The sequence below is a fragment of the Myotis lucifugus genome, unplaced genomic scaffold (genome assembly GCF_000147115.1).
Source record: "Myotis lucifugus unplaced genomic scaffold, Myoluc2.0 scaffold_1816, whole genome shotgun sequence".
NCBI classification, from domain to species: domain Eukaryota; kingdom Metazoa; phylum Chordata; class Mammalia; order Chiroptera; family Vespertilionidae; genus Myotis; species Myotis lucifugus.
In genome coordinates this window covers 20734-32736 of record NW_005872864.1, presented here as the reverse complement: position 1 = coordinate 32736, position 12003 = coordinate 20734, and the positions used below count along the sequence as shown (strand labels likewise).

The window sequence follows — 12003 nt, the reverse complement described above, 5'->3', positions numbered from 1 at the left end:
GTATGTGCCCAAAGAGAAATGGAAACATATCTACACAAAAACTTGCATTTGAATGTTTATAGCAGTACTATATGCAAGAATGGAAACAACCAAATGCCCGTCAGGAGATGCATGGGTAAATAAAATGTGGTCTAGTCGGACAAAGGAGTTACTATTCAGACACAACAGAAATGAATACATGGTACAACATGGGTAAACTTTGAAAACCTTATGCTAAATGAAAGAAGCCAGGTACTGAAGGGCATATAGGCTAAGATTCCATCTATAGCAGTGGTTCTCAACCTTCCTAATGCCGCGACCCTGTCATACAGTTCCTCATGTTGTGGTGACCCCCAATTTCATTGTTACAAATTGAACATAATGAAAGCATAGTGATTCATCACAAAAACAATATGTAATTATATGTGTGTTTTCCGATGGTCTTAGGCGACCCCCGTGAAAGGGTCGTTCGATCCCCAAAGGGGTCGCGACCCACAGGTTGAGAACCGCTGCTCTATAGGAAATGGAATTTGCCAGGATAAACAAATCCGTAGAGACAGAAAGTAGATTAATGTTTGCCTAGGGCAGGGGTGGACAACCTTTTTGTGAGTGCGTGCCAAAAACAGCAAAATCTCTGACTCAAAATTCTTCTGCGTGTCAACCCTAATTTTCTGAGAACATGTTACGCCTACTTGATATCTCTTAAGGTGTACATATGTGAAGAACCTTGAAGAAATAATAAAATTCATTCGAGCGACAAAAACACAGTATATGATGATGAAAAATACATTTATTTTTTAATATATACATGTACACTGATAGTCCGACAGAAAACTTTATGACTCCGTTTGATATTATCAGTGGGACTTTTGCTGCTGCATCACTGATGACAGAAATTTTACATCAGGTTTATATTTCGTGACCTTCAGAGATATGCACGAGCTACTACTTTCATCCGTCAGGCTACTCCTATTACGAGACTTAACAGAATTCATCACTGAGAACAAAGATTCACAAGCGTATGTGGATGAATCCAAAACACTGGTCGGATCTAGGAAGGCACAGGGAGAGTTAAGGCAGAGGCATAGAAATTGCTCTTCCCCTCTCTCGCCAATCCATGCCTATGGTCTTTAAGATAACTTATTATGTAAAATTATTTATTTATCTAAGATGCACCTACACTGAATTTATCTGAAAAATAAAAAAGTCGATATTAAGAAAAAAATTGTAAGTGGAAGATTATAAGAGAGGGTTTCGCGTGCCAGCAAAAGTTACTGGCGTGCCATGTTTGGCACGTGTGCCAGGGGTTGCCCACCCCTGGCCTAGGGCTTGGGATGGGATAATTGAGGGTGATTTAGTGCAGCGGTCGCCAACCCTTTGTACCTCACGGACCACCAGTGGTCCCCCGGCCACTGATTGGCGACTGCTGATTTGGTGGGTATGGGGTTCCTTTTTCAGTGGTGACAAAAGTGTTATAAATAGTGGTGATGGTTGCAACAAGTCCATGTATATACTAAAAACCATCAAATTGTACACTTAATTTAAAAAATATATGTTTTCATTGATTCTAGAGAAGAAGGGAGAGGGAGAGAGAGCTAGAAACATCAATGATGAGAGAGAATCATGGATCAGTTGCTTCCTGACCAGGAATCGAACCATGACCTCCTGGTTCATGGGTCGACACTCAACCACCGAGCCACGTGGGCCGGGAAAATTGTACACTTTATTTATTTTTTATTTTTATTTTAAAAAATATATTTTATTGATCTTTTACAGAGAGGAGGGAGAAGGACAGAAAGTCAGAAACATCGATGAGAGAGAAACATCGATCAGCTGCCTCCTGCACACCCCCCACTGGGGATGTGCCCGCAACCAAGGTACATGCCCTTGTCTGGAATCGAACCTGGGACCCTTGAGTCCGCAGGCCGACGCTCTATCCACTGAGCCAAACCGGCAGGGCTATTTTTTATTTTTTAAATATATTTTTCTTGATTTTAAAGAGGATTAGACCCCTGCATGAGACTTGCAACCAGAGGAGCGATGGGCAGCGGCAGCTCGTCCTGAGCGAATCCTTGAACCCTTTTCTCTGACTCTCCAGGGAGCTGACGGCAGCCCCACCTCGGCTCATTTCTTTTCTGTGACATTTCTAGAGAGCCAGCGCAGCCTGCCCCGTCTCCCTCCTGTTGCTTCTTCTATCCTTAGGCCCTTCCTCGTTTCACTGTCCCCAGCTTCCATAAACGTCCTCCAAAAAGCACTTGGGCCTGGCTGGTGTGGCTCAGTGGTTGAGCGCTGACCTGTGAACCAGGAGGTGGCAGTTCGATTCCCTGTCAGGACACATGCCTGTGTTGCAGGCTCGATCCCCAGTGCGGGGGTGTGCAGGCTGCCGCTGCCCATCCCTCCTCTGGTCGCAAGCCCCATTGGGGGGGTGCTTTAAAATTTAGGAGATGCACACCTGTGGGGGGGGAAAGAAGGAGAGGAAAAGGCTTGGGCGTGCTCCCTGGAGGGGAAGTGCAGGCTGGGTTCTTAGTTTTGAGGGTTTTAAAGACTGGGAGTTAGGAGAGGGCTTAGGGAAGGGTTGCAACAGAATATTATCAGATTTTCCAGGTGTATTGTGTGGTTTTTTTAAATATATGTTTATTTTTTATTGATTTCAGAGAGGAATGGAGAGGGATAAATAAATAAAAACATCAATAATGAGAGGATCATTGATCAGCTGCCTCCCGCATGCCCCCCACTGGGGATTGAGCCCGCAACCCAGGCATGTGCCCCTGACCGGGATGGAACCAGGGGCCCTTCAGTCCACAGGCCAACGCTCTATCCACTGAGCCAAATCGGCTAGGGCTAAATATATTTTTTATTGATGTCAGAGAGGAAGGGAGAAGAAGAGAAAGATAAAAACATCAATGATGAGAGAGGATCATTGATCAGCTGCCTCCCGCCCCCGCCCCCCTCCACTGGGGATTGAGCCCACAACCCAGTCATGTGCCCCTGACTGGGATCGAACCCGGGGCCCTTCAGTCTGCAGGCCGATGCTTTATCCACTGAGCCAACCTAGCTAGGGCTCCAGGTGTATTGTTTCAGGGTCATGGTCTCTACTGATTGGTTAGTGTCAGGGGTGATGAGTCATTAGCTGGTCCTGGTGTTGCTGGCCTAGTTTTGCCGCTTTTTGCTTTTCAGGGGCCTGGAGCTGGTATCTCCATGGAGAAAAGCTCAGGGGGTCAAAACCGCACGGCCAAGGACATGTCAGGGGAGGAAAGGCCACCCTGGGGGCCAGGTTCGGCACCAGATTTGCCCATTGCTAGGCACCCAAGGCTTTTGGCCCTGGCGACCTGTTGAATCTGGCTGTAAAGTGTTCCGCCAGTTGGTTCAGCTCTCTGCCTCAGTCTCCTCATTCCACTTGCCAAGGAATATTCCTAGCTTCTTGCTACCCTGCCTCAAAGAGAAATACAAAGAATTTCCCCCGAGACCGAGAGGAACGCGACTTGCTCCAAAACTGTTGCAATTCACCTGCAGTCTATTTCAGCCCGTGGCACTGTTCTGATAGTGAAAAGCCAAACACAACTTTAACATCCGCAAGAATAAACATAGCTCAACATCCTGGGCTCCTGATTTGAGCCTGGCCCGGTTCGTGCTTTTTACTTCACGTAATCATAATGACCATGCAATGAGGTCTTGTTCCCAATTTACAGATGAAGAAACGGAGGCACAAGGAGGGTAATCGGCTTAGCTTAACATGACACAGCGAGAAAGCAGACAGGGGTCCAGCCGCCCCCCCTGATGCCCACCTTAACCACTTTGTTGTGTATTTTTAAAAAAATATATCTTTTTATTATTGATTTTAGAGAGGAAGGGAGAGGGAAAGAGAGAAACATCGATGAGAGAGAATCATTGGTTGGCTGCCTCCTGCACACCCCCCACAAGGGATCCATCCAGCAATCTGGGCATGTGGCCTGACCGGACTCGAACCCTGACCTCCTGTCCTGGTTCATAGGTCCATGTTCAACCACTGAGCCACACCAGCTGGGTTTAACCACTCGTTTTAATGGTAACATCCTCAGGTGAAAAACGTCACAGCTTCAAGGCCATGCCAGATGGACTAAACAAGCTACAAAAATCATGGGTCAGACACTCCCATTTTTACAAAATGTATACATGCTCAATATAGAGCTGGTTATCATGGGGAGGAAAAGACTTTGGAACAACCTCCATCTTTTACCTGGTCAAGTATTCTGAGTTTTCTTTAAAAGCTATTAGTTGTATCTTTTTTACTAGGAAGAAGGCGATGGTATTTTAATTCTTCCTATCACTAAGATATTTAAAAAATGTTTTTATTCTGGGTCAAGGTTTGTAATTTAACTTATTTAAAACTAATAATCAGAGCACCTCCAAATTGAGAAAACTTAGAACAACCAAAAAGGGACAAACGTGCTTGAACTCAGTCCTGTGCGAAAAGGAGCTCTGGTTGGGGAGATATATGCCGAGTAAGTCTTTCCCGGGAGCCCAGAAAGACACTCGGCGCCTGGCGGGGAGGTTTGGCTCTGGCCACGTCTGACGGAATGAGTCCGGAACGCTTTTGCCTCTAGTGGACCTGCCCGGAGGGTAAACTTCCAAAGGGTGCACGATTCCCCTGCGGGGCAACTGACTTGGCTAGTTCTAGGCGGACCGGAAGTCCGTCATCCCCGACTCCCCTCCCCTTGCCGGAAGTGATGCACAGTGGGGTTGCCGGAAGAAGTGGCGAAGTTACTTTTGAGAAGACCGGAGCGGCGGTGGCGTACAGGGGACACAGAAGAGGAGAAAGAGAAGCAGAGTAAGGGGACAGGCGCAGGTGCATCCGAGTGTGGGGAGATGCGGGGAGCGCCCCAAGCCCGGGGCTTCCCGGAGTTCCCCGCACTTCTCTGCTCAGCCCTTCTCTCCTTCTCGCCCTCCTTTCCGTAGCTCGCGTCGCCCCCGGCTGTTTCCAGGGCAACAGGAGCAGGAGACCCCGCGAGAGACCGCCCACGAGACCCTCGCGCGCAGCCATGAGCCCCGCCCCCCACTGGTGTTTGGAGAGGGGCGGGACCTGGAGAGAGGTGTGGGGGCGGGGCCTGGTGGGCGGGATGGGCGGGGCTTCACGGGAGGGGAGGGGTCGGGGTCTGGGGGGAAGGGCACCGATGGAGCGGGGCAAAGTGATTGGCAGGCACTTGATGGGAGGAGTGAGGGTGCAACCTGGGAGGTGGAAAGGATGGGGGCGGAGCATAATGGGAGGAGGTGGGGGTAGATAGAATGAGAGATGGGTTTTCTTCCTCCGCTGAGTAGGATGGTTAAGAATAGGTGGGATGAGCCCTAACCGGTTTGTTCAGTGGATAGAGCATCGGCCTGTGAACTGAAGGGTCCCAGGTTCGATTCCGGTCAAGGGCATGTACTTTGGTTGGGGGCACATACCCAGTGGGAGTGTGCAGGAGGCAGCTGATTGTTGTTTCTCTCTCAGGAGGCAGCTGATTGTTGTTTCTCTCTCATTGGATGTTTCTTAACTCTCTATCCCTCTCCCTTCCTCCCTGTAAAAAGTCAATAAAATATAAGCAACACATTTAGATAAAAGGAAGAAACTTAGTTGTAAGAAGGGACAGGACCTGGGCAGAGCCTGGAGTTGGGGGGGCCTACAGCGGGCGGGATCTAGCTGAGGACGTGGCTTGAGGCCAAGCTGGGGACTGTCCTGAAGCAGAAGGGGCGGGCCCTGTTAGAACTGGGGGGCTGGGGTTGGGTTCTGTATGCCCTAAGGGAGGAATCTGGGAACCTTGGAAGGAAGGTGTGCCCCCTCAAGACCTGTGGCTGACCTTCCCTGGCCCACAAGGCTCTCCGTCCCCCTGTGTTTTGCAGGCTGCTCCGTGACCCCCACCATGTCCACCCCGACCTCGACTTCCCAGAATACCCCCTTGCCTGGTGAGTGAGCCCCTTCCCAGCCCAGCCCACTGCTCCGTCACACACTTGTCCGGAGAAACTCACTGTGCTTCCCTCTCTCAGGAAATGTCCCCCCTCAGCCCAGCGCCCCCTCTTCGAAACCCGTGGTAAAGGAGGAGCGTCCTGAGCCGTGGCCTGGGGGCCCGGACCCTGATGTCCCAGGCAGTGATGGGGTCGGCTCAGTCTGCAGCGTGGGTGAGAACGGGGTCCAGGAACCGGTTGGGAGTTGGTACGGGAGGCTGGGGGAGGGATCCAGGAAGAGAGAAAGATCAGAAATGAGGACAAGGAGGCTCCGATTTCTTGTTGATATTTTTTCTTCTCCTCCTGGACACCTCTCACTGTGATTCATTCTTGGGGTTCACTGACATACACATCTGCCCCTCTGAAGCGCCATCTCCCTGGGTCACCCTCCGTACTCCCTCTGCTCGCTCACGGGCCTGTCTCTCTGGCCGGTTTGTTTCTGTGACTCTCTCACGGCTTCTGTCCACCCACCCCAGTCATCCCAGACCCCGCAGAGGAGCCAGAGCGCAAGCGCAAGAAGGGCCCGGCTCCGAAGATGCTGGGCCACGAGCTGTGCCGCGTGTGCGGGGACAAGGCCTCCGGCTTCCACTACAACGTGCTCAGTTGCGAAGGCTGCAAGGGCTTCTTCCGGCGCAGTGTGGTCCGAGGCGGGGCCGGGCGCTATGCCTGCCGGGGCGGTGGAACCTGCCAGATGGACGCCTTCATGCGCCGCAAGTGCCAGCAGTGCCGGCTGCGCAAGTGCAAGGAGGCCGGGATGAGGGAGCAGTGTGAGTGCCCGCGAGGGAGCAGTGCCAGCCTGGCCGCTGCCCAGCCCTGGGGCCTCCGCTGAGGCCTGCATCTCCCCCCAGGCGTCCTCTCGGAGGAGCAGATCCGGAAGAAGAAGATTCGGAAGCAGCAGCAGCAGCAGCAGCAGTCCCCCTCGGCGCCCGGAGTCAGCAGCGGCTCAGCCTCTGGGCCTGGGGCCTCCCCTGGAGGGTCCGACGGGGGTGGCCAGGGCCCCGGGGAAGGCGAGGGTGTCCAGTTAACAGCTGCTCAGGAACTGATGATCCAGCAGTTGGTGGCAGCCCAGCTGCAGTGCAACAAGCGCTCCTTCTCTGACCAGCCCAAAGTCACGGTACTGCCCCTTGCGCGGCCTTGAGGGGCGGTGGGCCTGGCATGGGAAGGGACTGAGGCTCCGGAGGGCAGGGGCTGGGAGAGGACGAGCTCCCGGGGTGCAGGCTTTGCCTCAAGGTGCCCCCCTGGCCTTGGGTTCTTGGGAAGAGTCCAGAGAATAACTCCCCCCCCTCCCCACCCCACTCCCATGTCCCAGCCCTGGCCTCTGGGCGCAGACCCCCAGTCCCGCGATGCCCGCCAGCAGCGTTTCGCCCACTTCACGGAGCTGGCCATCATCTCAGTCCAGGAGATCGTGGACTTTGCCAAGCAGGTGCCCGGCTTCCTGCAGCTGGGCCGTGAGGACCAGATCGCCCTCTTGAAGGCGTCTACCATTGAGGTAACAGCCGGCCCTCCCTTCCCTCCTGCCTGCAAAATAAGCCTTAGGACAAGCAAGATCCCCCTAGTCCTTGCCTTTGTGGGCCTCTATCTTTTTTTTTTTTAATATATTTTTATTGATTTCAGAGAGGAAGGGAGAGGGAGAGAGAGATAGAAACATCAATGATGAGAGAATCATTGATTGGCTGCTTCCTGCACGCCCTCCACTGGGGATCGAGCCCGAAACCTGGGTATGTGCCCTGGACTGGAATCGAACCCGCGACCTTTCAGTCCGCAGGCCGATTATCCACTGAGCCAAACCGGCTAGGGCTGTTTTTTAAAAAATATTTTTTTATTGATTTCAGAGAGGAAGGAAGAGGGAGAGATAGAAACATCAATGATGAGAGAGAATCATTGATCGGCTGCCTCCTGAATGCCCCCTACTGGGATATCCAGCCCGCCACCCAGGCATGTGCCCTTGGCTGGAATCGAACCCGGGACCCTTCAGTCCACAGGCCGATGCTCTATCCACTGAGCCAAACCAGCTAGGGCTGTGGGCCTGTATCTTATGGAGGAATGTCAAAATACTAAACAAGGTCATCAGAGGTTCCCACGGGCGAAGGGGAGAAAGGAAATGGGCTGAGGCTGGCGGGACACACTTGAGAGAACGTGCCACAAAGGCTGTTCGGAGTTGATGACATTTGAGCCAAAACAATGGTGACAGATAAGGATTGAGTGCCTAGTGTGTGCCAGGCTCCATTCAAAGTGCTGGGCACCTGTCAATGAACAAAACACACAAAGCCCTCCCCTGCGCCTGCTGACCACCGGGGAGCGTGTCCTGAGCGGTGCTGTGGGAGCTGGAACGAGGAGGGAGAGAGCTTGGGGCGTCCAGCGTGCTGACTGCAGGCTGCTGTGGCGGAGAACGGGGGAGTGAGGGGAGGGGGGCAGAGGGACCAGGGATGATCCTGGTGAGATCGGGCCCCCTTCCAGGGCAGGAGAGGAGGGACTGGTGGCCAAAGGGGTCCCAGGGGCTCCTCACGCCCCTGCCTGCCCCCCTCTCTGCTGCCCCCTCAGATCATGCTGCTGGAGACGGCCAGGCGCTACAACCATGAGACGGAGTGCATCACTTTCCTGAAGGACTTCACCTACAGCAAGGACGACTTCCATCGCGCAGGTACGGCCGGCTGAGAGCAGCGGGGGGCGGGGCAGGGTGGGGAGACCGGCCTGGGAGACCTCGGCTGCCTTATCCCTGTCCGAGCCTCCGTTTTTCCATCTCTAAAGTGGGGTGAGCCTGTGGCTCAATGGACCGGGCATATTTTATTGATTTTTTACAGAGAGGAAGGGACTAGGATAGAGAGCTAGAAGCATCGATGAGAGAGAAAGATTGATGAGCTGCCTCCTTCACACCCCCTACTGGGGATGTGCCTGCAACCAAGGTACATGCCCTTGACCGGAATCGAACCTGGGACCCTTAGTCCGCAGGCCGACGCTCTACCCACTGAGCCAAACTGGTTAGGGCAAGAGCATGTGTATTGATGGTTGACGCTGCCCACTGGGACGCAGTGCAGCAGGAGACAGAGGGCCCTGCTATCCCAGAAGGCATCTTGGTGGGGCTCGACAGACACTCTGTCCACCCACAGCCCGGTCCCACCCGAGGGCGGCTGGCTCGCAGTCCATTGTGAAGTGTGCAGCCTACGCAGCTATGTAGGGCAACCCAGTCCCTGCCCTCTCTCTCAGAGCACTTAACTTGGGGGCGTGGGCTTGTGGAGGAAGTGCAGGTGAGCTGAGGGCTGAGAGGCCTCGCCTAGGAAAAGGGGGGTGGGGGGGTGGGAGTAGCATTGTCCACGAGGAACCGCAGGTGCAGAGGCCTCTCTCTCGGCCTCTGGTCTTTCTCAGGAAGTCCTGCTCTCCCAGGGGCACCTGTCTGTACTCCCCGGTGTCTGCTTCTCACCCCCTCTTCCCTTCCTCTAACGCGCGGCCCTCCCATCACCCAGGACAGTCAGTCACCCTTTAAGTAGGAGGTTGTCAGCAGGGCACAGCGGGGAGGGTGTCAGCATGTGCAAAGGCCCTGAGGTGGAGAAGAGCTGGGCAGTTTTAGGGAACTACAAGGAAGCCTTGGCAGCTGGAGCACAGACATAAGGCTGGAGGAAAGGTTGGGGTCCCCCCACTCCCCCCACCCCCCCATCCTCTGCCACTGCCACAGTCCAGGCCTCCGTTGTCTCCCTAGCCCACGGCAGGGGTCCCTCACTGGTCTCCCACCTCCACCCCTGCCCAGTATTAACACCCTATCGGCTCGCGTCCCTCTGCTCTGAACCCTCCGTGGCTCCCGTCTCCCTGGGAGGAAAGTGTACCACGGGCCTGCAGGGTCTGGCTCCATGCCCCCTCCTTCCTCATCCCCTGCCCCCTCTCCTCACTCACTCTCCTCCTGTCCTCCTCTCTCCTCTTTCTTACTTGAATCATCAAAGGTACTCCCGCCTCAGAGCTTTTGTACTTACTGGTCCCTTTGCCCAGAACTAGGGTATCAGCTTATCCTGGCTTCCTTCCCAATTTTCCCCGTTTGTGTGTGTTGTGTGTGTGTGTGTGTGTGTGTGTGTGTGTGTGTGTTGTGTGTGTTTTCTGGGTTTTTTTTCCCCCCAATTTTTTTAAAATATAGTTTTATTGATTTCAAAGAGGAAAGGAGAGGGAGAGAGAGATAGAATCATCAGCGATGAGAGAGAATCATTGATCGGCTGCCTCCTGCACGCCGCCTACTGGGGATCGAGCCCGCAACCCAGGCATGTGCCCTTGACCGGAATCGAACCTGGGACCCTTCAGTCGACAGGCCAACGCTCTATCCACTGAGCCAAACCGGTTAGGGCCCCAATTTTTTTTTTTTTTAATCCTCACCCGAGGATATGTTTTTATTGATTTGAGAGAGAGAGGAAGGGAGAGAGACACATCCATCGTTACACACCCTGATCGGGGATCAAACCCCGGGTTGATGCTACAACCAACAGAGCCACGCCCGCAGGGCCTTCCCAGTTTTAACACTGAATGTCTCGTGGCCCAAAAAGCCACGCAGGCTCGGGCGGAACAGATGGTAGTACCCCACCTGGAACACTCACTTCCTCATAACTCGCTCCCTCTTCTCCTTCCGGTCCTTGCTCAAAGGTCCCCCTCCACTGAGTCCCTCCCACAGCGTCCCCCTCAGGCGACCGCCTTGTCCAAGATGCTGACATGATTCTCAGTGGTCCCCTTACCCTTCCCAGCATTCGCTTGCTCTCTAGACATCACCGCCACCTCACAGGCTGGAGAGGCAACGTATCTGTCTGTTAACTGTCCCCTCAGCCCCTATGTGAGTTCCACAGAGCACGGACTTTGTCTTGTAAATGGCTCTCTCCGCTGGCATGTAGTAGGTACCCAAGGAAGTTTGACAAATGAATGAATGAATGAATGAGTCCCTCTTGGGAATGAGTTCCACTGAGAGCAGTGGAAGCCATGGCAGGGGGTGACACACTGTGACCTGGGCTTCAAACTCTCCTTTTCCTGCGGAGAGGTCCCGAGAAGCCCAGGAGAAGTGCAGGTGGTGATGGTGTAGCAATTGCTGCCTAAACGGCAGCTCTCGGTCCTCGTTCCCTCACTCGGGGCAGGTTTATGGCACAGCTACTCCGTGCCAGGCACTCTCCAGGCAGTGGGGACACGGGCGAGCGGGGGTGACGGGAACACGAGAACGGCCGCTGTCTTCCTCATCCCGCTGGGCAGTGTCAGGCCGGGCGTGGGGGCCGGTTTCGGGCGGCGTGTTTATCGGGGGGGCCTCCGCCTCCCGCCCCGCAGGCCTGCAGGTGGAGTTCATCAACCCCATCTTCGAGTTCTCCCGGGCCATGCGGCGGCTGGGCCTGGACGACGCCGAGTACGCCCTCCTCATCGCCATCAACATCTTCTCAGCCGACCGGCCCAACGTGCAGGAGCCCAGCCGCGTGGAGGCTCTGCAACAGCCTTACGTGGAGGCGCTGCTCTCCTACACGCGCATCAAGAGGCCGCAGGTACCAGCTCGGCTCCTCCCCCACTCCCTCCTGCAGAGGAGACACAATCCTGGGGTCTGGGAGGCCCAGCAAGTCCAGACCCGCGTGGGGTCAGCTGGGGCCGGGGTCCTCCCTCCTGGTCTGAGCCTGGCTTGTCTGCCTCCCCGGCCCCCCCTGGCAGCACCCTGAGCTCTGGCCCATATCCTCTCAGCAGAGCCTGTGCCCAGGCCCTGTCCCCTCACCCAGGAGCTCGCCGAGTCCAAGCACAGGGGCGGGGTCCCCAGGCTCTCGTTGGCCTCTGCTCTCCTGGCTCAGCCTGGGGAGGGGGGCCCTCCTGGTTGTTTTTTTTTAAACAGTCAGCGTATCTGCTGCCCAGGAAGTAACCATTGCTTTGCAAGAAATAACTAAGGTTCTTTATTGTCTGAGGATGAGGAGAGTCACTTTCCCGGCAGTCCATAATCACTGCACTGGGAGCAGATTATTTCCGTGCGGCTCCATCCAATAATATTAAGATAACCACTCAAACATCAGTAGCGACACGACTAAAAACAGAAAATCCGCCCAGGAAAGGAAAAGCCCACCCTCGCAATGAGCAGCT

The 12003-nt window shown here is 54.3% G+C and overlaps 1 protein-coding gene across 1 annotated transcript; it reads left to right on the top strand.

Annotated features, from left to right (window-relative positions):
* The first annotated feature begins 4658 nt into the window (after nucleotides 1–4658).
* NR1H2 (nuclear receptor subfamily 1 group H member 2) lies at nucleotides 4659–11609 on the top strand. Its single transcript, XM_006108145.3, has 9 exons — nucleotides 4659–4786; nucleotides 4915–5048; nucleotides 5836–5898; nucleotides 5980–6111; nucleotides 6414–6704; nucleotides 6786–7051; nucleotides 7247–7426; nucleotides 8479–8578; nucleotides 11218–11609. Exons 1-9 carry the CDS (start codon nucleotides 4686–4688, stop codon nucleotides 11592–11594), a joined length of 1644 nt encoding a protein of 547 aa, XP_006108207.1. The 5' UTR covers nucleotides 4659–4685; the 3' UTR covers nucleotides 11595–11609.
* The last annotated feature ends 394 nt before the right edge of the window (nucleotides 11610–12003 follow it).